Source organism: Brassica napus, chromosome A7, assembly GCF_020379485.1.
Source record: "Brassica napus cultivar Da-Ae chromosome A7, Da-Ae, whole genome shotgun sequence".
NCBI lineage: Eukaryota > Viridiplantae > Streptophyta > Magnoliopsida > Brassicales > Brassicaceae > Brassica > Brassica napus.
Genome location: NC_063440.1, coordinates 2,637,582 through 2,661,745, shown reverse-complemented (window position 1 = coordinate 2,661,745; position 24,164 = coordinate 2,637,582). Strand labels below are relative to the sequence as shown.

At 34.3% G+C, this 24,164-nt stretch overlaps 2 protein-coding genes and 2 long non-coding RNA genes across 5 annotated transcripts; all 4 read left to right on the top strand.

Moving 5' to 3' along the window:
* Positions 1 to 59: 59 nt before the first annotated feature.
* On the top strand, positions 60 to 3,550 carry LOC106430776 (protein NUCLEOLAR COMPLEX ASSOCIATED 4). The gene is made up of 15 exons (XM_013871578.3): positions 60 to 622; positions 701 to 793; positions 869 to 942; positions 1,017 to 1,081; positions 1,167 to 1,218; positions 1,341 to 1,441; positions 1,520 to 1,587; positions 1,660 to 1,761; positions 1,842 to 1,900; positions 1,983 to 2,157; positions 2,226 to 2,399; positions 2,485 to 2,620; positions 2,832 to 2,889; positions 2,975 to 3,080; positions 3,194 to 3,550. Exons 1-15 carry the CDS (start codon positions 221 to 223, stop codon positions 3,314 to 3,316), a joined length of 1,788 nt encoding a protein of 595 aa, XP_013727032.1. The 5' UTR covers positions 60 to 220; the 3' UTR covers positions 3,317 to 3,550.
* A 344-nt stretch (positions 3,551 to 3,894) lies between these two features.
* LOC106430764 (glutamate receptor 3.1) lies at positions 3,895 to 8,367 on the top strand. 2 transcript variants are annotated; one of them, XM_013871572.3, is made up of 5 exons: positions 3,895 to 4,811; positions 5,138 to 6,755; positions 7,233 to 7,264; positions 7,449 to 7,735; positions 7,816 to 8,367. In XM_013871572.3, the coding sequence occupies exons 1-5, from the start codon at positions 4,553 to 4,555 to the stop codon at positions 8,248 to 8,250; spliced, it is 2,631 nt and encodes an 876-aa protein (XP_013727026.1). In that variant the 5' UTR covers positions 3,895 to 4,552; the 3' UTR covers positions 8,251 to 8,367.
* Positions 8,368 to 10,897: 2,530 nt separating this feature from the next.
* Positions 10,898 to 17,100, top strand: LOC111201463. Its single transcript, XR_007315149.1, has 10 exons — positions 10,898 to 11,072; positions 11,204 to 11,394; positions 11,477 to 12,176; positions 12,274 to 12,388; positions 12,471 to 12,672; positions 12,754 to 16,334; positions 16,482 to 16,570; positions 16,672 to 16,717; positions 16,797 to 16,853; positions 16,941 to 17,100. It is a non-coding gene; the product is annotated as an uncharacterized LOC111201463 (long non-coding RNA).
* An 80-nt stretch (positions 17,101 to 17,180) lies between these two features.
* Positions 17,181 to 17,949, top strand: LOC106430722. The gene is made up of 2 exons (XR_002654691.2): positions 17,181 to 17,305; positions 17,401 to 17,949. It is a non-coding gene; the product is annotated as an uncharacterized LOC106430722 (long non-coding RNA).
* The last annotated feature ends 6,215 nt before the right edge of the window (positions 17,950 to 24,164 follow it).

Sequence of the window (24,164 nt, the reverse complement as noted above, 5' to 3'; positions counted from 1 at the left end):
GGGTTAATCATATGCTTCTTCAGTGGTTGTAACTGAAAATTTAAAAGGTTGGTGGGGCTCATTCTTGATATTTGTACATGTTACTTACGGGGGCAATATAAATCCTTGTTTCGTTAGTGCTCAATACGCCGTCGTATTATTTCAACGACATCGTTAGGTTTTTATTGTGCCCTTCTCTGCTAAACCCTCCGTCTCCGCCACGAAACCAGAGAGCTCAACAATGGCGTCGATACTCTCAAAGAACCAAAAGAAGAAACAAGACTACACCTTGAAAGAGCTCAAGTCACTAGGCAGCGACCTACTCTCATCTCGAGCTCACATCAAGAACCTCCCTCTCCTTCTCTCCTTCATCTCGCCAGAATCTCCGCCGCAGTTCGTGGTGGAATCCCTCCTCTCACTCCAGTCCTTCTTCACTCCTCTTCTCTCTCAGCTTCCCTCCACTTCTTCTTCTTCTTCAACGAAACGACCTCGTTCCGAAGAAGACGACGATGATACTTCAAACAAGAAGACAGATGAAGACCCTGAAGTCATCTTCAACGCTTGGCTAAGATCGAAGCTTGACGAGTTCGTGAAGCTTCTACTTGATGTTCTTGTCTCTCAACAGTCTGAAGACACTCTAAGGGTAACTCTCCTGTCTTGTCTCTGTTTTTGCATCGTCGTTTCATGTAGCCTTAACGATGATGATGATGTTTTATTTTAGGATATAGTTTTGGGCACATTAATGGAGTTTGTAAAGCTTCTGAATGCGGGAAGGTTTCACTCTTCCATCTTCCACAGAATACTTAATGCTATTGTAAGTTTATTTTATGAGAAAAAAAATCTGTTCGTTATTTGCAGTGCTTTGATACTTTTACTATTGTCTCTGTAGATTCACTCTGCAGTTGATATTGACGTATTCTTGGATATACTTACCTCAAAGTACGTCAAGTACATTGACGTCCGGTATGTTGTTTGATAACCCTTTTTGTTTGTATGCTCATTTGGGATTTGACTTTGAATATCGATTTGTGCTACAGCTATTTTACATACATCAGCATGGAGAAGTTTGTGAAAACACTTGAAGCATCAGCAGTTGTGTCTGGTGCGCTTGTTTGTCCTTTCTTTATTGACAACAAATTTCTTTTGAGTTTTATGTGTATCTCTGATGTGGTTTTTGCCTTTTGTAGCTGATAGAACCGTGATAGAACATAGTGAGACTGAGAATGAATCGAAAGACAGGTTAGTCTCAGTAAAATTTCAATTCTTTCGTTCTACAGCTTGTATTTTCTGCTCGTTTCTTCCAAGACTGTTTGAGTGTAACTATTACTATGCTGTTTTTTTTTTTTTTTTTTGAATCGTAGCCTGGAACTCTCTATTCGCAAGATCTATCAAGTTTTATCTCCAATTCCACCACCTCAAAAACAAGCTGAAAAGTCTGACCACGAGATGTGGAGTGGTTCAGGTGACTATTTATTTAAAATTTGTTTAAAGGACGCCATCTCTTTTAAGATTTACTAATAAAGGTCATGTGCATTATCAGATGAAAGTAGTAGTAGTAGTGAGAAACCGAAAGATAAGAAGAAAAAGAATAAAGATCAAGACAGCAGTGTGAGTTTCCATTTGCTAAAATTGCTTCCTGCGATGCAGTTGCTTACTTTTGCGTCTTAATTTATTATGTAGCTTCTTTCTCCGACTACAATTGCCAAGAGGATGAAGCTGAAGTTCACAAAAGCATGGATCTCATTTCTCAGACTGCCTCTTCCCCTTGACGTTTACAAGGAGGTTAGCTGCTTTACTTTTACAACTAACCCTTTGTCTGGAATTGGATTAACTTACCAATATGCTATCTTGGTGATGATCAGGTTCTTGCTAGTATTCACCAGACAGTCATTCCCCATCTGTCTAATCCTGCAATGTTATGGTAAACATATATTACCAAAGCTTTATACATTGTTTCCTTTGATAATGCGTACATATGTTTTATCATACTTGTTAACTTGCAGCGACTTCCTAACAAAATCATATGACATTGGGGGAGTTGTCAGTGTGATGGCTCTAAGCAGCCTCTTCATCCTCATGACGGAACATGGTTTGGAATATCCCAACTTTTATGAAAAACTCTATGCGTTACTGGTCCCTTCGGTCTTTGTGGCAAAGCATCGAGCAAGGTTTCTTCAGGTATTACCGGATTTTAAGTAATCAATGAATTACTGATTTACAATCTGTATCTGAAACGCTTTCTGCAGCTTCTTGATGCTTGCCTTAGGTCATCATTGCTCCCAGCATATCTGGCAGCTTCATTCACAAAGAAACTAAGCAGATTGTCACTTTCTGTTCCTCCTTCGGGATCGTTGGTCATTACGGCTCTGATCTACAACCTCTTGCGAAGACACCCTACAATCAACCATCTTGTGCATCAGGTATAGTCTTCCTTAGTGCTTGAAAATGCAACAAAAATCATGTTTATAAAAGCATGCACTTACAAATGTGGTCACTTTTGTGCAGGAAACCGTTGAAACCGCCAACGAAGCCAATTCAGAAGCTGAGGAATCCAATGAGTGCCGACCAAAGACCAACAAAAATCTTGGTATTGACTATTTCAACAACCAGGAAAGTGATCTCAAGAAAACTGGTGCCATGAGTAAGTATTTTGACTTTCCCAGTGTTGTAGAAGCATATCCAACAGTAATATCTATGCTGCTGTGTATTTCTAGATTTGTACTTTCTTATTGGTGGCACTGTATTTCTCTAGATTCATACAAAAAATGAAGTTCTGATAGCGAGGGTGTTGTTTTGCTTCCTTGTGAGACAACTTCACAAGAGAACTGATGATATTCATTACTTGTTAACAGGGAGTTCCCTTTGGGAGATTGACACTTTGCGTCACCATTACTGCCCACCAGTCTCAAGGTACATTTCACTCCACCAGACCATAATATCCAAAAAGAATGAAGTTCTTTTGTTTCATACATTTTGTAATCTCCTTGATGTGTAGGTTTGTTTCATCGTTGGAAACTGATCTAACCGTCAGAGCGAAAACCACCGAAATGAAAATAGAAGATTTCAGCTCTGGTTCATATGCCACCATCTTCGGAGACGAGGTAATGTAGCTTTATGGCTCTTATGCATCAACTCCTTGTTGTAATTAGTGGTGCGAAACCAAGTACCATTAGACAAACTAACTGTGGGGACATACTGTATTTAAAAATGGCAGATTCGGAGAAGGGTAAAACAAGTTCCATTAGCCTTCTACAAAGCGGTTCCAACATCTCTGTTTGAGGATTCAGATTTTCCAGGGTGGACGTTCAACATTCCTCAAGAGGAGGGAAAATGCTGAGTGGTTTCTAAAGAGTAGCCAACTCATAAGCTTAAACAAACACTGCAGGTATTAGAAGATTTGTGATACCAAGTTTTGTAGTTTGGATCGTTCAGATATAGTTTTTTTTTTTTGGTTTTGATACTGAATGTGTTTTAAGGCGTACACCCACACAATAGACCATACATTTGTCTCTGGTCGATTTGTCACTCGTGGAATACTTTTACATTCACTAATCGCAGTGCGTTGATGATATTGCTCTGTGGTCCAATTTTAGTGGATATTCCATACAAATTCCCATTCACTCGTAGTTGTCTCATTGCATTTGTGGTGGTCTCTTCCTAATAAAATTCTTATCCTTCATCATTTCATTCTTTTCATCGTGCATTGGTTTGTTCAATTAGGTACTCACAACTCCCATTTTGTATCATGAGGTTTCACAGTGCTGCTTATAGTATCTCCTTCTAATATGAGATCATCATGCCAACTAAAAAAAAACCTAGTATACTATTATCTACCGATAGATAATCAAATAAAAATATTTTGTATTAAGAAGAAAAATAAAATAAATAACATTTTCTTAATCATCTACTCTTAAGTTCTTCTACTGCATCTTCAGGTGTTTTCGGATTTGGAAAAGAAAGTTGTCCACTTTCACAATTTCAGTGTTTTGTCACTTTCTTTATTCCAAAATGGAGATCTTCGTTTCGGTGACCACTTGTTGTTGTTGGCCATGTCATTTCCCACGTTTTATCCAGAAGCTGTGCCCTCCTCCATAGATTGTGTTTGTTAGTAATCAAAAAATTTCAAATCCCACTAAGAAAAGTTTGTTCCTTTCTCAAATCTCCAACTATTTATATTCACTTTTTTATTGAACAAGCCTCTCTAACTTTCTCTTCTTCTTCTTCTTTTCTCCCTTTCTTGTCATTTTCTTTTATCTTGCTTGTTCCTCATGTCTTAATCTATAACTCTATATCCCTTTTCAGCCATTATTATTCTTAGCTTTTATTTTTCAACGCCCTCATGATATATCTTTCTTTTTATTTGTTTATTTAAAGCATTATTTAGTTTTGGGGTTTGGCATCATCTCTGCCTCTAACTCATCTCCACCGTCTTAACCTCTCGTGACACTTTTTCAGTTCCCTTTCTCACTGTTCAAACTGAAAACCTACTTGCTTTGCTTCTGTCCCTGTGAAAACTTGTTTGGCGTTTAGCTCAAGTTCACATTTTTGTTGATCAGTATTAAAGAACCAAGCAATGAATTGTGTTCTGTTGGGCTTTATTGTTCTTGGTGCTTTTCTTGGTTTACTTTCAGAGGGAGCTTCTACGTCTAGGCCTCGTGTTATTAAAGTAGGTGCTATATTCGGTTTAAACACCATGTACGGCCATACTGCAAGTCTTGCTTTCAAAGCTGCTGAGGAAGATGTCAACTCTGATCCTAGCTTCCTCGGTGGATCAAAGCTCCGTATTATGATCAGTGATGCTCAACGCAGTGGTTTCCTTAGCATCATGGGAGGTCAGAACTGAAAAAACTCAAAATCTTGTTTTCATTGTATCCATATTGTTACTATAAATAGGCCATCGAAGTCCCACATCGGATATTAGACCAAATAAATTCTTTTTTTTTGTCCAATTCTACTTAGTATGCAACCCTTTGTACCCAAAAACAAATCCGTGAGGTTTTAGGTAACAATAACATACTAAGCGAGGGGTTGGAACATCTGATGATAGACATTTGGCTCTAGTAGAGGACGGCCCAGAAGGGCATATCCATCACAACACCTATTTTCTTGATTGCTTCCGGTTAACTTACTTCACTTCATTATCCTATTGTTGTTGCAGCATTGCAGTTCATGGAGACTGATGTAGTGGCTATAATTGGTCCACAGACATCAATCATGGCTCATGTCCTGTCTCATCTTGCTAACGAGCTTACTGTTCCTATGTTGTCATTCACGGCTCTTGACCCTACCCTCTCTCCACTCCAGTTCCCTTTCTTTGTCCAAACAGCACCTAACGATCTCTTCCTGATGCGCGCCATTGCAGAGATGATCACATACTACGGCTGGTCGGATGTAGTGGCGTTATATAACGATGATGACAACAGCAGAAACGGTGTTACCGCGTTAGGCGATGAGCTTGAAGAGAGGCGTTGTAAGATTTCTTACAAGGCGGTGCTTCCACTGGACGTTGTGATTACTAGTCCAGCTGAGATCATAGAGGAGCTGACTAAGATCCGAGGAATGGAGTCTCGGATCATCGTTGTGAACACTTTCCCAAATACAGGCAAAATGATCTTCGAGGAAGCAAAGAAACTTGGGATGATGGAGAAAGGCTATGTTTGGATAGCTACAACTTGGCTGTCTTCTCTAGTAGACTCAGATTTCCCTCTGGATCTTAAATCTCTCAATGGAGTTCTGACACTACGTCTTCACACTCCTGATTCAAGAAAGAAAAGAGACTTTGCGGCACGGTGGAAGAAGAACAAGACTATTGGGTTGAATGTCTATGGTTTGTATGCTTATGATACTGTCTGGATCATTGCACAAGCTGTGAAGTCATTTCTGGAAGCTGGAGGTAATCTAACCTTCTCTCATGATGCAAAGTTAAGCAACCTTAAAGGCGAAGCGTTGAATCTAAGTGCGTTGAGCAGATTTGATGAAGGACCACAGCTTCTTGATTACATTATGCGTACAAAGATGTCTGGTCTAACAGGTCCGGTTCAGTTTCATCGAGACAGATCAATGGTACAGCCTTCATATGATATTATCAACGTGGTCGATGGCCGTTTTCGCCAAATAGGTTACTGGTCTAACCATTCTGGTCTTTCTGTTGTGCCTCCTGAATCGTTTTATAACAAACCTTCTAACCGTTCTAGCTCAAACCAGCATCTGAACTCTGTAACTTGGCCTGGAGGGACATCGGTTACGCCTCGTGGATGGGTTTTTCCTAACAACGGGAAGCTGTTGAGGATCGGTGTTCCGAATAGAGCAAGCTTCAAGGACTTTGTGTCGAGGGTCAACGGAAGCAGCAGCCACAAAGTGCAAGGGTATTGCATCGATGTGTTTGAAGCTGCGGTGAAACTGCTTTCATATCCGGTTCCTCACGAGTTCATCTTCTTCGGAGACGGTCTCCAGAATCCAAACTACAATGATCTTGTCAACAAGGTCGCCAATGGGGTTGACTTCGATGCTGCTGTAGGAGATATAGCCATTGTCACAAAACGAACAAGGATTGTGGATTATACTCAGCCTTACATTGAGTCAGGCCTTGTTGTGGTTGCTCCTGTGACAGCGCTTAACGAAAATCCTTGGGCCTTCTTACGCCCTTTCACTCCTCCTATGTGGGCTGTAACAGCTTCTTTTTTCATGGTCGTTGGAGCTGTGATATGGATTCTTGAACACCGGACAAACGATGAGTTTCGAGGTCCTCCAAGGAGACAAATCATTACCATTCTCTGGTTAGTACACATGAGCCATCTTAACTGTCTACATCATGGTTCTAAAAATCGGTCTAGTCCCGGCAAATCAGTCCTAGTTGAAACGATTTTGATGAAGTTGAATTTATATTATTCAAATCCTTTTAAACCATTTTAAGTCGATTTAAACTATTTAAATTAGTTTAAATCAATTTAAATTAGTATCTGTTAAATGAAATAATAATGTTAGTACAAATCCACAAATTTGTATGTTTTTTGTTTTGTATATCTAATTTTAGTAATTCATCAGAATAATTTATAATTTAAACCAAAAACTAGAATATATTATATAAATGTAAAATATATATAAAGTAAATCAATAATTTGTTAACGCTTGGTCTCAACTAGGCCCCTAGTAAATCAATAATTTGTTAACCAATCTTCCACTGTGAACATTGGTTTGCATCAATGGAAGTTGCTATAGCTAATGCAAGCTTTAAATCTTTTATTACAATGCAGGTTCACATTCTCGACCATGTTTTTCTCTCACAGTAAGTCTCAAACTCCCTTCAAGCTTAGTTACTGTGTGAAGTTTTCCTAACATCTTTTATGAAATCAAACTATCAGGAGAGAATACAACGAGCACTCTTGGTCGCATGGTGCTGCTGATATGGCTATTTGTGGTTCTAATCATTACATCTAGCTACACTGCGAGTCTGACATCGATGCTTACAGTGCAACAGCTAAATTCACCTATAAAAGGAGTAGATACACTCATCAGCAGCAGTGGTCGTATTGGCTTCCAGGTTGGTTCATTTGCTGAAAACTACATGATTGATGAGCTCAACATCGCCAGATCAAGACTTGTGGCTCTCGGCTCCCCTCAAGAGTACGCTATTGCGCTTCAGAATGGTACTGTTGCTGCAATAGTTGATGAACGTCCTTATGTTGATCTCTTTCTCTCAGACTACTGTAAGTTTGCCATCAGAGGTCAAGAGTTCACCAGATGCGGTTGGGGATTTGTGAGTCCATCTTCTGACTCTCTTCCTTCTTTACTGTGCATGTTTTGAACATAATCTGATCTTGCTTCTCTGTTTAAAAGGCATTCCCAAGAGACTCTCCTTTAGCAGTGGACATGTCAACAGCAATTCTTGGTCTATCTGAAACTGGGGAGCTTCAGAGGATCCATGACAGATGGCTTTCCAAATCTAACTGCAGCAGCCCGCACGGGTCTCAGTCAGGTGACTCAGAACAGCTCAACGTGCACAGCTTCTGGGGGATGTTCCTTGTCTGTGGTATCGCTTGTCTTGTAGCTCTCTTTATCCACTTTGTCAAGGTAGTCCGCAACTTCATCAAACACAAGCCAGAAGAAGAAGAAAAGGATATACCTTCACCAGAGAGTTCTCGTTTGAAAAAGCTGCAGACTTTTCTAGCTTATATTGACGAAAAGGAAGAGGAATCCAAGAGAAGGTTTAAGCGCAAACGAAGCAGTCTTTCTATGAATGCAAATAGTAGTATCTCATCTAGACAAATATGAAATAAACATAAGGTGTTCTTTGTTCATCTGTACATTTTAATCACACCTCATTTGTAAGCAAAATTGGATTTTGTCATAGATGCAGATTTGGATAAAGAATAATACATTTACCAATCATCCAAACTAAAGCATAAACTTTTAACTTCAGAACTACTTGTAAGTTGCAAGACAGAAGTGGAAAACAAGCTTTTCCGGTTCGGTTTAGAGATGTTGTGGCTAAACTCAAACATTGATTCAGTGGTCAGGTGGGAATGGAAAATGAGGGGATATAATTCTGATCTCACTCCACTAATCAGCTTTGCTGGTTTCATTACTTGTAAGTTGAATTTCAACAAGTTTTGTTGCTGTTGGTCAATCTATTAATAATATGAATCCCATTTAATATTAAAAATTGTGTCTTTTCATAAAAAACTGATATTAATTTGATTTTTTTTAAAGTAGTTATAATATCTTCATAAGTGAGTTGTGTCTTTTCATAAAAAATGAGATTACTTTTGTTTCTCCAACATGTAACTATTGGAAAAGTTCTAAAATATAATTTTTTTGTCAACAAGTTCTAAAATATAATTAAAATATCCCAATCAATAAGTTTATTTGTACTATTATTAGTTTTAAAAGTTGTGTCTTCTCATTATAAAAGACAATTTTTTTTAAAAAAATTGTTAAAATATTCCAACAAGTGTCTCTTCTACAATTATGTATTTTTCAAATATAATAAAGTGACTTTTGTCATGATGTGTCTATTCATAATATTTTGTAAATGTAATATTTTAAAATAACTATCTAAAATTTAAAGTTGCGACTTTCGTATAGATCTTTGAAAATATATAAATAGTTTATCTCAATAAATTCCTCATTGTATTTTTTTCACATTTATTAAAATGGTGAAGAAAAAAAATTGTGTATAGTTTACATGCTTATAAATTCTTAGATGATATTCAAATGAAATATTGTCAACAAAAGATACTAGGTAAGATCATTCGACTTTGGATGGTAAAAAATCCTAAATGAAATAATAAAATTATTAATCTTAATTTTCTTCTACTAGATTAAAATGTATGTTTTTTTTTTCAGAACTGCATTTCTGATTATGTATGTTCCATGAACACATAATCCATGTCTTATATATTCATTATTTTAGATTATATTTTAAGAAAATTATTATGACTATATTATTATAAAGATCTAAAAATATTCTGATAATTCGTTTTGTAGTGTAATTTACTTACTTTATAATATTACATATTAAAAAAAATATCGTTTTAAATGATTTTTTTCTTGTTTATATTATCATGTCTTGGAGTGGATTTTTTTGTCTGATTTGTTTTCGTTTATCCGGGTATCAGATAAAATGTTCGGATCTATTTAGACAATTTTATTTATGAATAGGCCAGTATTATTATCTTTAAAAAAGTAATAGACCAGTATTAAGAAAATGTAGACCATGAATAAACATCTTTATATATCCACATTTTAATTTATCATGAGTTTGATATATGTACTATTTATTAATTGAGTCTAATTACAAATAAATGGGAATGATTGTTGGAGATTTAAGTGATCTTTTAAAACACTTAAGTGTACTATTATAGTTTTTTAGATGAACAATTGAAAATGATTAAATGAAACATTACAATTGTTGGTGATTGCAATTTTAACATTAAAAATTAAACCAATAGAATCTGCGTCTAAAAATGTTTAAATACACAAATAGTGGGATTAACTTAAAAGTTTTCCACTCAACAATCTAGTTTTCTGAATCAGGAATTATTGATGAGTCCTAACCTTCAATAGCAGAGGCTGAGATGTTCAAATTCAAAACTCAATTATACGAATTTGAGTCAATGAGCGGTTATAACTATACCAAGTTACCAAAGTAATATCGGGAGGAAAAATATATAAAATAGTTGTAGTTGATATTTGATCATATATCGATACAAAATTTCTTATAATTTTGGTTCCATATTTCTTTATATTGGGATTAATATATAATACAAATTTTAGCTTTTCAATCTAATATTATAAAGAAAACTATTCTCTCACGAGAAGGAGCCACATCACTAATTCGATTCACCACGTTGCGACACCTGTCCCCTTTCTTCTAAACTCACCGTTTCATTTATTTCGTATTGGGTTTTGGGGTTTCTTTGACTTTGTCGTTGGGCTTCTTTCTGAACACGATCAGCCCGTCGAACTCTACATTCAATATCAAAACTGAAACGTTGCGTTTTGGATTAGGGTTTTCGTTGTCTCTCTCTCTCGCGTGTCCATTGTTCCTGCATGGATCGATCTTTCATCTTCTTCATCCGCTGCGAGATGATGCAGTAACTGATCCCCTCATAAAGCCCTCCTTAATCACTCACACACGATCTCCATTCGTTGCAACCCTGGAGAGTGCAATGCGGTGGAAGTCTACTATAAAAAGGTATGAATTCATGCTTTCATAATCATCCTTCGTTCTAAACTAATCATTATACAAAAGGTTTGAGTCATGGCTAACGATTTGGTTATCCTCTCCGATCTACAGACTGGCCACTCTTCCTCCTCCGTTCAAGTTCGCCTGCTCCGATTTTGGGAGGCCAGGAACGTCCGGCGTGGTGGAGAGCTTATGTGAGTCGATATGTTCCTTCTTGATCCTCAAGTAATCTATTTTACTGATATTTTTGTTTATAGTTTTAATTAGATCTCCGGTTATATTCTATATACATCGCCACCGTCTTGATTCCAGATTATCATTATTCATTGTGTTTTGAAGTTCCTGTCGTAGATTTATGGTCGAGCCATCCCCCAGCTTTTAATGTGTGATATCTTCTATTCACAATGTTCGTATTTTTAAGGCTGTGAAAATTCTCCCTTTCTGACTATTAGTTTATTTAGATTTATGGCTGAGCCATTTCCCAGCTTTTGATGTTTGATATCTTCTTTCACAATGTGATAAAACCGGTGTATGAAGGTCCTAATGAGTTGAGCAGCTGGCAAATAAAAGTCAAAGAGAGAAGAGAGAGGTTCAAGTTGTGCTCCGTGGACAAGGACTAGGAGGTTTCTGATCCGAATCCTCACAACTCCACTGTAAGGTCTCTCAACCACAATTGTACAGGTTCTGCTGAGTACACAAGTCTAAGATATCTTGAGAGCTCATCAGCGGTAAGCTCTGAGAACAGGAGAAGACATTTCTTATGACTCTACAACAGATTTGATGTTTAACTTATGCTCTAAATTGTTCCAGGAATCAAGTTCGGATCTAGAAAGACGAGACATAAACATTCAAGACCTGAAACAAGAGCAGGAGCAACCAAGTCCTGTCTCTTTTCTAGAGAGGATACGTCTGGAAGAAGAAACAGTAGAAGAGAAGATTAGATTGCTAGCTTTTGATGATTCAGGCATGAATCTTCTAGAAAAGGACTCAGTTCACAAGTTTGTGAAGAAAGTTCTTGAAGTTTTAAGACTGAACTGGACTAATCTCATGGCAAGATTCATCAAGGAAACATCACTACTCGACGAATTCTCACACGAAGCTTCTTCTGGTTCTTGATCACACGGACGGGAATCTCTAAGAGATTTGCCATCAAGACATCATCAAGTTTTGGCCTTTTTTGAGAGTTATCATCAATCTACCATCTTCTTCCTTTAGAGAAGACCTGATTGACGAGAAGCTGAGACGTTTCGACTGGGGTTTACTCTGCTGTGAAACTCCAAAAACGTTGGATCAGATCATTGAGACTGATGTGGTAAAGCCATCATGTCTTTGGTCGGGTTTTGGTGGTGAAGCTGAAGGTGTTTATCTGTACCAGAAGAGTAACTGAAATAAAGGTGGAGAAGGGATGGTGCAGTGTTTCCTGCTCAAACTGGGCCAATCAACTTTAGTGCACAGTATCATCTTTCACATGTCTTCCTTGCAACAATACCAGTGCAGTTGGTGTCCTCCGGTATGTGCTAATTTCCGGAAACTTATTCAGTTACATTAAATTTCTGACCTAGTGCAAACTCACCTTTAGGATTTGATGTATGTTCTCTGTCCGCTAGGTACGGTGTGGAGATGTCCGTTGCAGATGAAACTGGTAAAGCTTTGTTTGTCTGTTTCGACGAGGTAATGACCAAACATCACAACATGAGGGCCTTTGAAGCTGACCATCTTTTGGTATGTACTTTATCAACTGTAATTCATATTTTTTTACTGGCTACTTATTCATACAGTTTCCATTGAACCACTCTTTGCTCAGGCTGGTGATGGTGTCAACCCGGAGGAAACACAGGCCCCGCCATTTGTGTGAGACATGGTTGGTAAGACCTACACATTCCAGGTGAGGGTGAGTTCACTTAAATTCACAGCAAATCATCAGACCTTTACTGTCTCGCGCATCCTCAGTGAGCGTGACCGTGTGCTGCAGCCTGCATTTGTTGATAATCTAAGGTTTATGGAATGTAAGGTTTAAAGAATGTAAGGTTTTTCCAGATACGTGGCTGTTCGGTATAAAGATATATATGACTTTTTTTATCAAATAGGGAGGCGACGTTTACAATGGAGATGACAACCCCGATGCCATCACAGTGCCTTCTAAGGTTGAAACTGGTGGACCTAGCCAGGCGCAAGTAGCATCGGAGAAGGTGAAGAAAGCACGCAAGGCATAGGTGAAGAGGATTGGAGTACAAGACGCAGTTTTTCCTGTGTGTTTTTTAATGCTGAAGTCGTTTATGTTGTTTTTTTTTTCCTTTTCTGGTGTTTGCTTTATTAACAAGTTTGACTTTTACACTTTCCTACTTCTATAGTTTTGGTTTTCTTGATACCAAATATAAAATATATCTCATTTAGGAAATATTTGGTATTATATGGTTTTTTTTAATTCAAGTTAGTATTCTCTATATTCTGTCATGATTGTAAATATGATCATGTTTAACGTAGGCAATCATCCGCATATTTTGAGTCCAATTTGACAACGACAACATATACTAAACATGCGATGGGTCCATTCATATTCGATATTTCCCTTCATTTGCATTTTATTCAACAAATACTAAATATAAATATAATGCTCACACAGTACCTGCGGCTCCATAATAGTTAAGAAGCTAAACACATGACCCGTATACATTATATTTATAGTATACATATATTTTTAGCTTAGCATTGAACTGGTTTACTTGGTACGCTATCTCTGATCCTGTATGTTCTCAAGTACTGACTTTATCACTCTCTTCGCCGGAAAAGGAGCCAATGTGTTCTTCAACAATTATAGGCTTCGACGACGGTGTCGTTCACCAGTGTTTTAAGTGTCATATTTTGAAAGACTGGACTCCTTCTTCTCTTATTGTCTTACATTTGCTACTTTTATGAAAACCTTTTTCTTAACGCTTAAACATTGTTTTAAATTTAAGGTTTCATATAAAGAGTCTGTGACACATATTATATATATATATATATATATATATATATATATATATATATATATATATACTATGTTTTAAAGATCCAAGATATCCACAAATATATAATAGAATTATATGCATACTACAAAGACACCAGAAAGAAAGAGCCAGCATAAATTAAAAAAAAACCCATGTTTAATTAAATAAACTATTATGTGTACTTGAAATATTCTTTCATGAATATTATAGCAAGAAAGGTAGAAAAAAATTATAACTAACATTCAGTAAGAGAATATTAACTTTATCGTACATATTTATGTGTAAATCAAATTACTCTTTAATATAAAAAATATAGTTTAATTAGTCAAACTTCTCAATTATTGTACTGTAAAACTTTCAATGGTTGATTAGAAAGAGTAATTTAACTATAACTAACAAATCCCTATAAGGAAAGTTATATATATAGTTAGATATATGCAATGAGCATAAAAATTTTAAGTCCCCTAATGAAATATAAAACAAAAAGTAGAAAAATATAGAAAAATAATTAGTAGACCAATTAAGATAATAGTAATAAAAAACTTTAAAAGTAAATTATTAAACCATAATATTATTAAATAAGTAAATATTAAATCAGATGTTTGTCGACGGAAATGTCAAAGTATGTTTTGTTTATTTTCCTAAAATTGGACTGTAGGCAAAAAAAAAACAAATATCAATAAAATTGTATTATGTATATTATTAAACCCCTTAAACATACTACTATATTATATAATAAAAGCAGCATCTTTGGTTCGCTTGGTTTGTTCAGTTAATAAACCATACTATATCCATAAACCGTGATTTTTTAAATATAATATCAATTCACTATAATCATTATTACCAAATCTAAACCATGTTTACTGGATCCGCATGAACACAAAATGCTCTACATTTTGAGACGCAATATTTTAGTCAAAATGATTCTCATTTTTGCGTACTGTGCTTAGATTGTCCAAAATAATACATTTGTTGCGTTTTTTTCGTTTCTCTTTATTTATTATTAAACTTATAACCACGATCAATTGCATTATATATAAGTAAATATAACTAAAAATAGCACAAAAAGCCAAACAAGTAACAAAAATTGATAATAATATCAGTTACTAACATTCACCAAAACATTTATACTAACTTACCACACTATAAATTCTTTCAATTCAAAATTAAAAATCCAACAATACTAAGTACTCGGTCATCATTAGTTAGTTATATAATTCAAATTTGGTGTTCACAATAATCATACTCACACCAAATTTAACATAAAAAGAAATTTACACAAAGTAACATTTTTTATAAAAATCAACCCATCAAATCCCGCCTGTAAGGCGGGTCTACCCTAGTATTTGATATAGGATTCGATTGGTAATGGCTGTAGATTTAAAAAATTTGCTGTAGAAATAAATCTGTAAATTTTTTGATGTGGCTTTAGATTTTGTTGTTTTAGAATTTTAAAGAAAGCTCCAAAAAATTACGCTGGATTTTTGGCTATGTAGACAGCTGTATGTTATGTAAAGAGCTGTGATTTTGAAATTTTTATTAAAGTTTGATTGCTGTGAATTTAGTGCTGTATAAATAAATGGGGTTGTGAATAGAACGAAAAGCCTATAGGCCTATCAAAGAATAAATGATTAAATAAAATCTTATTTTTTTCTAAAATTAAATGGATTCAATTGTTTTTGTGCGAAAAATCTTACTATATGAAAAATATGTTAGACTTCAAAATATATATAAATCTTCATAGAATGAAGACATAATTTTCTTTATCTAATTGAACTTTTATATAACATACCACCAACAGACAGTTAATTATTAATTAATTAGGAAAGACATAGCCAACATGCAGTAAATTATAAAAAAAAAAAACTATGGTGAGTGATGGGAGGAATAGTCCATGTATAAATTCTTAAATGGTTTCTATTATGAAGTGGTTAAATGGTCAAGCTATTGAAAATATATAACTTTTTATTATGAAAAGTTTCAATAGTTAAGTTTATGAAACAACACAACTTTTTAAGCATAGAACATGTCTTTTGTTTAAGTGAATTTATGATTTTGGACTCATGATATTAAATGAAACAATATCCGTTAGACTAATGATTAGATATAAACTTCATCGTTATCTATACTATACTAAAAGCAATATATCCTCAAAGGAGAGGGATGCCACCTCAGATTAAAAAATTAGCCAATAAAAATAAATTATAGTGCCACATCATCATTATATTCTCTGTCTCGCGAATATCATCTACGTTTCCTCTTCCTTTTTTTTCCCAATAAAGATGGTCTTCCTGTTCATCTTCCTTTCTCTCAGCGTACAATTTTTTACTCCCACAAACTCTTTGTCTGCCTTTCTTTACAATCCAAGCTTTATTCGATTTGAAACCAAAAGGATAACTCAAACCCTATAAATAAGAGAAGTTTGCGATTCCAATCCCCCTACACCGACACCTTCTAATCTTTCATCTACTTGCCAAAAGCCAGACGCCTCCTTCAAGAATGTATTCCTCTGACGTTGTTGTTGCCCAATCAGATATCACTCAACCTTTGATGCTCTCCGATTTGGTAGGACTTCCCAATACATTGTTGGTCGTCTCCTCCTTTTCTGTGGTTCGCTGGGATTCGCGCAACATAAAAAAAAAGGGGTTACGGGAATCATCCTCTTTTTCCTTGATGAAAAGGTATGGTCTTTTCACAATGTAAAGCATGATTTATTCTATCTTAGTTTTTAAATTAAAAAAAATCTACACTGCGCATGATATAAAGCTTGGATTGTAAAGAGATGTTGAAAAACAAATGTTGACTTCTTCTATTGATTGCATACGCAGAATTAGGTGATTCAAAGATTCATCCCATCTGCTCGCGCCGATCACTACCGTCCATCTTTAGTGGACGGTTCCATTATAAAACTTGATAGGTATGAAGTTGCAAGATGCACAAATATGTACAATATTACGTTTCATCTCTCAAACACGTATTGATGAACGCCTAACCGCTACTCATGTGATTAACCTTCAGGAATTTATGCTTCAGAAATTCCTGCCATGAGAGAGTTCACAGCCAGGTTACAACTCATTCTTTATAGCGCTAAGACTCAGATTTAAATGTCTGTTAATATTCTGCATAATACATGCTGTCTTCAGCTTGGGAGGTGCAGCAGGAGAGATCGGAACACTTTCATCTCCAACTCTAATCAGCAGGTAGCGCTCAGGCTTACACTATAGTTTAATTGTCCTTTGTCACTTGAAAATAGCATTTGCTATCGTAACTGTATTGACTTTGTGAAGACGCGAGAAGCTGATTTCATTTGCAAAGCGCCGATTGTTGAGGTCCTCCACCAGAATGGCAGGCCGTTCGTTGCTTGCATCGGGTGCAACAGAAGTTGGACAAATGTGGCACTTCTCTTCGTTGCAACAAATGCGTTTCTCCCAACGTTACCGGTGTTACCCAGGCATGCAATTTACATTCTCACACACAGTTTAGATAACACTGAGTTTTAAAAGGATGTTTATTTTTCCAAACCTTTTTGCAGAGGTACCGTGTCGAGCTATCAGTTGATGACGGCAACGATAATGCTATGTTTGTGGTCTTCGACATGGAGAAAACTAAGCTCGCTAAGAGAGATGCTGCTGATCTGGGTGGGTCATGAGCTGTATGTTTTTCTCTTTCACCTACACGCTACATTTGTCTATATTTACAATTGTTACAGTCACCCTGAATGCCTCTAAACCCTGAAACAAACTACAGATGAATGGCGTTGGAGGGCAGGAACTACCGACATGTCTTGAAGAGCTTGCTAGAAAGGAATAATACGTGTCACTTCATACATTTTCACATCAAACCATCGTACCTTCTTCACCGTCTCTACAATAAGAGAAAATAGCTTCTTTGACAACCAAACCAAAACGTTTTCTTCTTGCTAATTTGAAATAACACATTTACAACTATCTCAGAGAGTAGCAGCAACAACCAAGCCCCAGTTGTTGAAGGGGAAGGTGGAGAAACAGCTGCATCTGCCAGCAACACTGCTGCAGCAGGAGACGATGAACCAAATCCTCCCGGTTTTGAAGCGATAGAGAATAGTCGCAAACGCACGCGTGAGTGATAGTTCCAAGCCCGTCCTGCTGTCAACCCCACTTAGCTTTCGTCTGTTTCGAATTTCCTAACTTGCTATGATTTGAATCGATTATATATGATTTTCAACTTTGATTTTTCTCTTAAATTTCTGGCTAAGTCTCTCCCACAAAGAGGACAATTACTAATTTTTTATATTAAAAAGGCAGTGTTGAGTCTGTTGACGGCATTTTGCATATCGATAATGTCCACAACTAAATACATCACTACATGTTTACATAGACTTTCGTAAAGAAACGTAACTCAGAAAAAATTGCATAAATGCCAGCTCTGTATCCATGCATATAGGTTGAGAGCATAAAGCTCTTGATTTTGTTTTTCTTTCTCTTTGAAAAGGAATTTGCGATGATAAGATGAAAATAAATGCAAACAAACTAGATAGCCATAGTAGGCTACAGTTAAAACAACATTTTTAACACCATAATAAGAATATATACACATACCTACGTAAGTCCAATAAACAAACAAATCACAAAACAATCCATCCATATACCAACAAACACTTACAAAACCTGACAGATGCATTTCGAATATCCGAATGTATCCAAAATAGATTTATATACCTACATATATTACTTATTTTTAGATTTAATGTCCAAATATATAAGATAATTTTAAGTTGTCCAAAATATTTGAAAATATATAAATAGTCAAAATTAAATATCTAAAATAGCTAAAATATATTCAAAACACCAAAATTCTTGAAATGTCTATTGATTTCTTATTCAAATATTCAAATCAAGCCAATTTATATGTTAATTTTTAGGTATTTTGACATATGTTATTCAATTTTATATGTAATATATTAATTTATTTATAGATTTTGAGAAGATTTAAGCATATAATAAATTTTAAAAATTAAAAAATAATTTAAATTTGTTATCCGAACCCGCAAAGATCCGAACCGGAACCGAAACTGAACCAAAATTTAGAAATATCCAAATGGGGATGAAATCTTCAAATTCAAAAACCAAAACTCGAATAGACCCGAACCGAACTCGAATGGGTACCCGACCGTTCATCCCTAACTCGGCTAATCCACTTTGCAATCTCAAAAGGAATTGCCAAACATGAGTCACTCTTTTATAGATAGAAATATATTCAAAACACCAAAATTCTTGAAATATCTATTGATTTCTTATTCAAATATTCAAATTAAGCCAATTTATATGTTAATTTTTAGGTATTTTGACATATGTTATTCAACTTTATATGCAATATTTTAATTTATTTATAGATTTTGAGAAGAATTAAGCATATAATAAATTTTAAAAATTAAAAAATAATTTAAATTTGTTATCCGAACTCTAACCCGAACCGAGCCCACAAAGATCTGAACCGGAACCGAACCCGAACCAAAATTTAGAAATATCCAAATGGGGATGAAATCTTTGAATTCAAAAACCCAAAACTCGAATAGACCCGAACCGAACTCGAATGGGTACCCGACCGTTCATCCCTAACTCGGCGAATCCACTTCGCAATCTCAAAAGGAATTCCCAAACATGAGTCACTCTTTTATAGATAGAAACAACACAACACCAACGTTTAAATTTGCTCTACTTTATAATATTTTTTTTGGTTTGGTCTTAAACATGACTAATTAATTTGGACTTATCGCTTGAATGGTTTAGGAAAGCAGTTCTGTTTTCTTATCTTACATAAATTGAAAATATGAATTCAATATCACAACAAAATCAAGCTCTAATCAGACACACAACATAATACATCTGTGTATTTTAGTCCATCTCACAGTCTTATACTAAATGGTCGCCTCAATCATAATGTCATTTCCGGCAAAGATTATGAAGACAATCGGCTTGAATTTAACGCCATGGTATTGGAATCAACATATAATCTTTAAAACTCAGCAATAAATACCAAAAACTAAAAGTACTGGTAGAGCTAGACCTAGGCACGGTCTGAACATCATAGACGAGGCTGAAATGAAAAAGATAACAAATGAAATAAAAAATGAAAAGTGGGAAAAGACATTCAAAACAAAGATTATGGCCAAAATACGAAAAGAATAAATAAGATGAACCAAAAGCTAGATAACAAAACATTTTAAATTGATTCAAATAAAAATTTAGACGACAATTTACGACAACAACAAAATAATAAAACCAGTATCTATATACTCCCCAAAGTTAACCCGAATAATTGATTTCACTAAAATCAGTAAAAGATAAGCACCTAAGTATTAATCATTGTGTATCGATCATTCCCACAAAACAATTACATATAATAACCACAAATAAACGTTAATATACAAGTCAAACATAAAATAACGATATGTATCCACAAAATACTGAACCAGAAACACATAAAGCAAGCAGTCGAAAGGGCGAGATTGAAAAATATTCTTATGTGATACATGAGAAATAAATATACAAAGAAACAATAAACCGACTGGTTAGAAGTGTTAATCAAAAAATATATAAATGTACTTTCACAACAAATGAAATCCTACTATCAATTATAATATTAATCACATTTAAAAACAAGAAATAAAAATTAATATTCACTTTTATACCAGGAGCAAAATTCTAATCTGATAAAGCAAATGTTGTATCCGGTGGTTTGGGAGAATTTGAACTTCACAAGTCTAACTATTACTCCCTCTGTTTTATAGTAGATGAAGTTTTGGTCATTTGCACACATATTAAGAAATTATTTTTTCTAAACAAGAAATCATTGAAATATAATTTAAAATTAATTTACTTAATTATAAACAAAAAAAAATAAAAACACAATTGGCTACACATTTTTTGATAAATTTAAAGTTACATAGATATGTTAAACTATCATCTATTGTGAAACAAAAACAATCATCTAAAACATTACCTATATTGAAACGAAGGGAGTATATTTAAAATGATACATAATTGTAAATGGGCATCAACTTCAGAAGAAAATAAAATGTGACATTTATTGAATTCAAAAATGCATTTTCTTATATAAATACATATGTTATAGTATTCCTGCAACCAGAAATGTAATATTATTAAAATAAAAAATAAAATTCGTTGTTATAATATCTCCTCTTAAATAAATAAGTATATGTTCTTTATTCACCGAAACATAAACATTTAAAATGAAAAATATAAATGAATATATGACACATGAGAGTAAAAAGATTACAAGACATAATACATTACAAACCAATATTACAACAAAGACAAACACAAAAACCCAATTTACTTTACTACATATTTTAAAACTAATCGAAAACAGTGAATAAAAATTAGTATTTACCGCAAGAGGGGGTGTGGCAAGTACCCGCACTCTAATTTGCTTTTTTCCATTATAGTTAGCGCTAAATTTAAATAAATATACTTAAACCTAACATAAAATAAAATATTAAATACATATATCAACATGATCATATTTTCATAACAGACATTTTTCCTTGAGGCTAATGATAGTGTATAAAGCTTCATTTCAATGGCATGAACTCAACTCGCAGATTCTCCACTTTCTCCACACTCACTTTGTGAATGATTCCTTCAATCTTACCTTCTCTATTTCTACAACAATTTCAAATGGTGTTAAGTTTTTTTTTTGTAACTCCTGAGTGAGTTTATAGCGTACGATGATAGATTACTACGGATTAAATGGATAGAGAACTCATGTATCAACAATACACAAATCATGAAATAATCCATGCATTGTCTCTTTAGTGTTGTGTATTGTCATATTCGTGCCATCAAGCATCAGCCATTGGCGTCTCTAATGCTTGGGTATGAGTGAAGGCAATATATCTTAGTTAACTTTATTCATTTGCATTTTCATTCACCATCATGTATCCCACATGTAGTTTTAGATATTAAAAATAGAAAAATTAAGTTTTAATCCTATCAAATCCAATTTATAATTTTGTAAATTGACCACAATATATATTATATGCATTACTATGTTAAATACAAATATATTTGTCCAGACCCGGGCGTAGCCCGGGAAAATCCCTAGTATTTAGAAAGATGATTGAATGTGAGAAGCCCTATACGAAAAATAAATTAAGAAATTAGTTTGTTGGGGAGAAAGAAAAATAAAAAAAAATGCGACGGCTTGAGAGTAGTGCGGTGCGAGTACTTTAGGAGGTCTAAGGCAAAAAAAAAAACTAAAAGCATTTATTCTACATACATAAACTTTTTAAAATAAAACATATCAAAATCATATAAGACCATCGTTGAGGAAACAACTGTAGATACTATGACTGAGGTTCGAACTTCCGTTGACACCCTCCTACGAAGACTCTTTAACCACTATACTATAAATGAATTACTGAGAGAAGTGGCCATAAAACATATATTATTTGGAGGCCTAAAACAAATGTCTTTTTCACTACAACATAGCCATGAATGTGCTTGAGAATATAAATGTAGAGAAGTAGTAGATAGATTCAATAGAAAGAAGAACAATGATAGAGATTTAACCACAAGGTGGTGGTCTAGTGGTAGACGAGCTTTGGGATTGCTAAGCAACCCAGGTTCGAAGGCACCCCACTACATCTTACCTTGTGGCCACGTGGATATGGGCCTATCTTACGGCCCATTTGAATATCCGGAATGAGGGTCCATCCGTGGGCTGCACTACCCCTTTGGGGATTAGTCTGGGCTCGTTCATGGGTCTGGGATACCCCCAAGGTTAAAAAAAAAAAAAAAAAGGGAGGAAAGACAAATGTTTTTGATTTTAGATTTTTATTATTTCTAAATTTTGTTTTTTTTAAAAAAAAAATTCTAAATTTTATTAATGTTTTCTTTTATTTTAAATTTTTTCTAACTTATAAATTGATTAAAAAACTTAAATTACTAAAAGAATATATACAAAAATCAATAAATAATACCAATAGATTATTAACAAAAAATGTAAACTTTACATAAAAATAAATTTAAATAATTAAGGGGAAATTACCACAAATACCACATTCATAATACCACTTTTCATGTTTACACTAATCACTTTTACCCTCATTTTTAATGAAGGGTAAAATACAATTATACTCTTAGGGTTAACTAATCTAGATTTAGGGTTTAGAGTTGAGGGGTGGGGTAGGGTTTTTGGAATGTAAAATTTATGATTCTAATAAATACTAGATTTTGACCTGCGCTTTTGAAGCGCGGGATTTTTTGGATTATAGACAAAATTTGATATGAATTGATATTTTGGGATAAATGTACATTATTATATTATAAAATCATATTATATCGAAGAATAAAATTTGTTTAAAATTATATAATTTATGAATTAGTTAGTTTATTTGAGATATTGTATGTATATTCTTATATAGCTCTCTCTCTCTCTCTCTCTCTCTCTCTCTCTCTCTCTCTCTCTCTCTCTCTCTCTCTCTCTCTCTCTCTCTCTCTCTCTCTCTCTCTCTCTCTCTTAAGCCTAGACATTTATTCAAAATCTCAAATAAATTAATTCACTAATTACTCAAATACAAAAAAATATCGGATCCGGGGAACTATACATGGTGGATATTTGTTTTGGAGGATCTTGGTTCATATTACATAAATATTTTGTGTATGTTATGTATATTTGGGTGTTTTATATATGTTTTCGGTATTATGAATATTCTTTTTTGTTTTGGGTTTGAGTTTACAGTTATACTTTCAGTTTTCAGGTAAAATTTCAAACTGCTAAAAATATATTTCGGGTATTCAGACAAAAGTTTGGGTATTTTTTGGTTTCTCGGTATATTTTGGGAAGCATTTCAGATATTTTAAGGTATTTTTTTTTTGGTTTTTGGATATTTCAAGTTTCAAATCATTTTTAGGCTTTCAGATACTTCTAATCTTTTCTGATCTTAAATATTTAAACTGATCTAGACCTGCTACGTATCCAAATATATATGTATTTTATATGTATTTGAATTATGATTCCGAACTGGCCCGAACATGAAAGGAACCGACCTAAGCCCAAACAAAAAAAATTTCAAATATCTATTTGGGTCCAAATGTTTAAGACCCAAAGAATCATATAGAAAGAAACAGATCTGAATACCTGAATACCCGAATACCCAGACCTATTCTCTCATTATAAGGATTACATTTGTTATATTGAAATGGGTTATGATTTACTTGGTAATTTTTTAGCTAATTAAATTGAATAGATATGTGGGGGTTTTAATAGTTTTTAAATTTATGTTAAATAATTTTTATTATAGTAATTTCTATAAAAATTAAGTTAAGGTAATATATATAATTTTGTTTTAACATACGATTCACAAAAATGTTTTTATCAAATTTGATTTTGTAAATATTTAAAACTATATAATGTAAGATGACATTATACAATATGCTTAATGATATATGCTAACTCATTTTAATAATTAATATCTGAATATTGTAGATGATGAGCATAAAATATAA

What these genes read in the sequence shown, in the direction of transcription:
- LOC106430764 (XM_013871572.3), top strand. Translation starts at nt 4,553, where the DNA reads ATGAATTGTGTTCTGTTGGGCTTTATTGTTCTTGGTGCTTTTCTTGGT. An exon ending in CAAATCATTACCATTCTCTG is followed by an intron (nt 6,756 to 7,232) that starts GTTAGTACACAT and finishes ATTACAATGCAG; the next exon opens with GTTCACATTCTCGACCATGT. An exon ending in CCAGATGCGGTTGGGGATTT is followed by an intron (nt 7,736 to 7,815) that starts GTGAGTCCATCT and finishes TCTGTTTAAAAG; the next exon opens with GCATTCCCAAGAGACTCTCC.
- LOC106430776 (XM_013871578.3), top strand. Translation starts at nt 221, where the DNA reads ATGGCGTCGATACTCTCAAAGAACCAAAAGAAGAAACAAGACTACACC. An exon ending in ATAAAGATCAAGACAGCAGT is followed by an intron (nt 1,588 to 1,659) that starts GTGAGTTTCCAT and finishes TTTATTATGTAG; the next exon opens with CTTCTTTCTCCGACTACAAT. An exon ending in CCACCATCTTCGGAGACGAG is followed by an intron (nt 3,081 to 3,193) that starts GTAATGTAGCTT and finishes TAAAAATGGCAG; the next exon opens with ATTCGGAGAAGGGTAAAACA.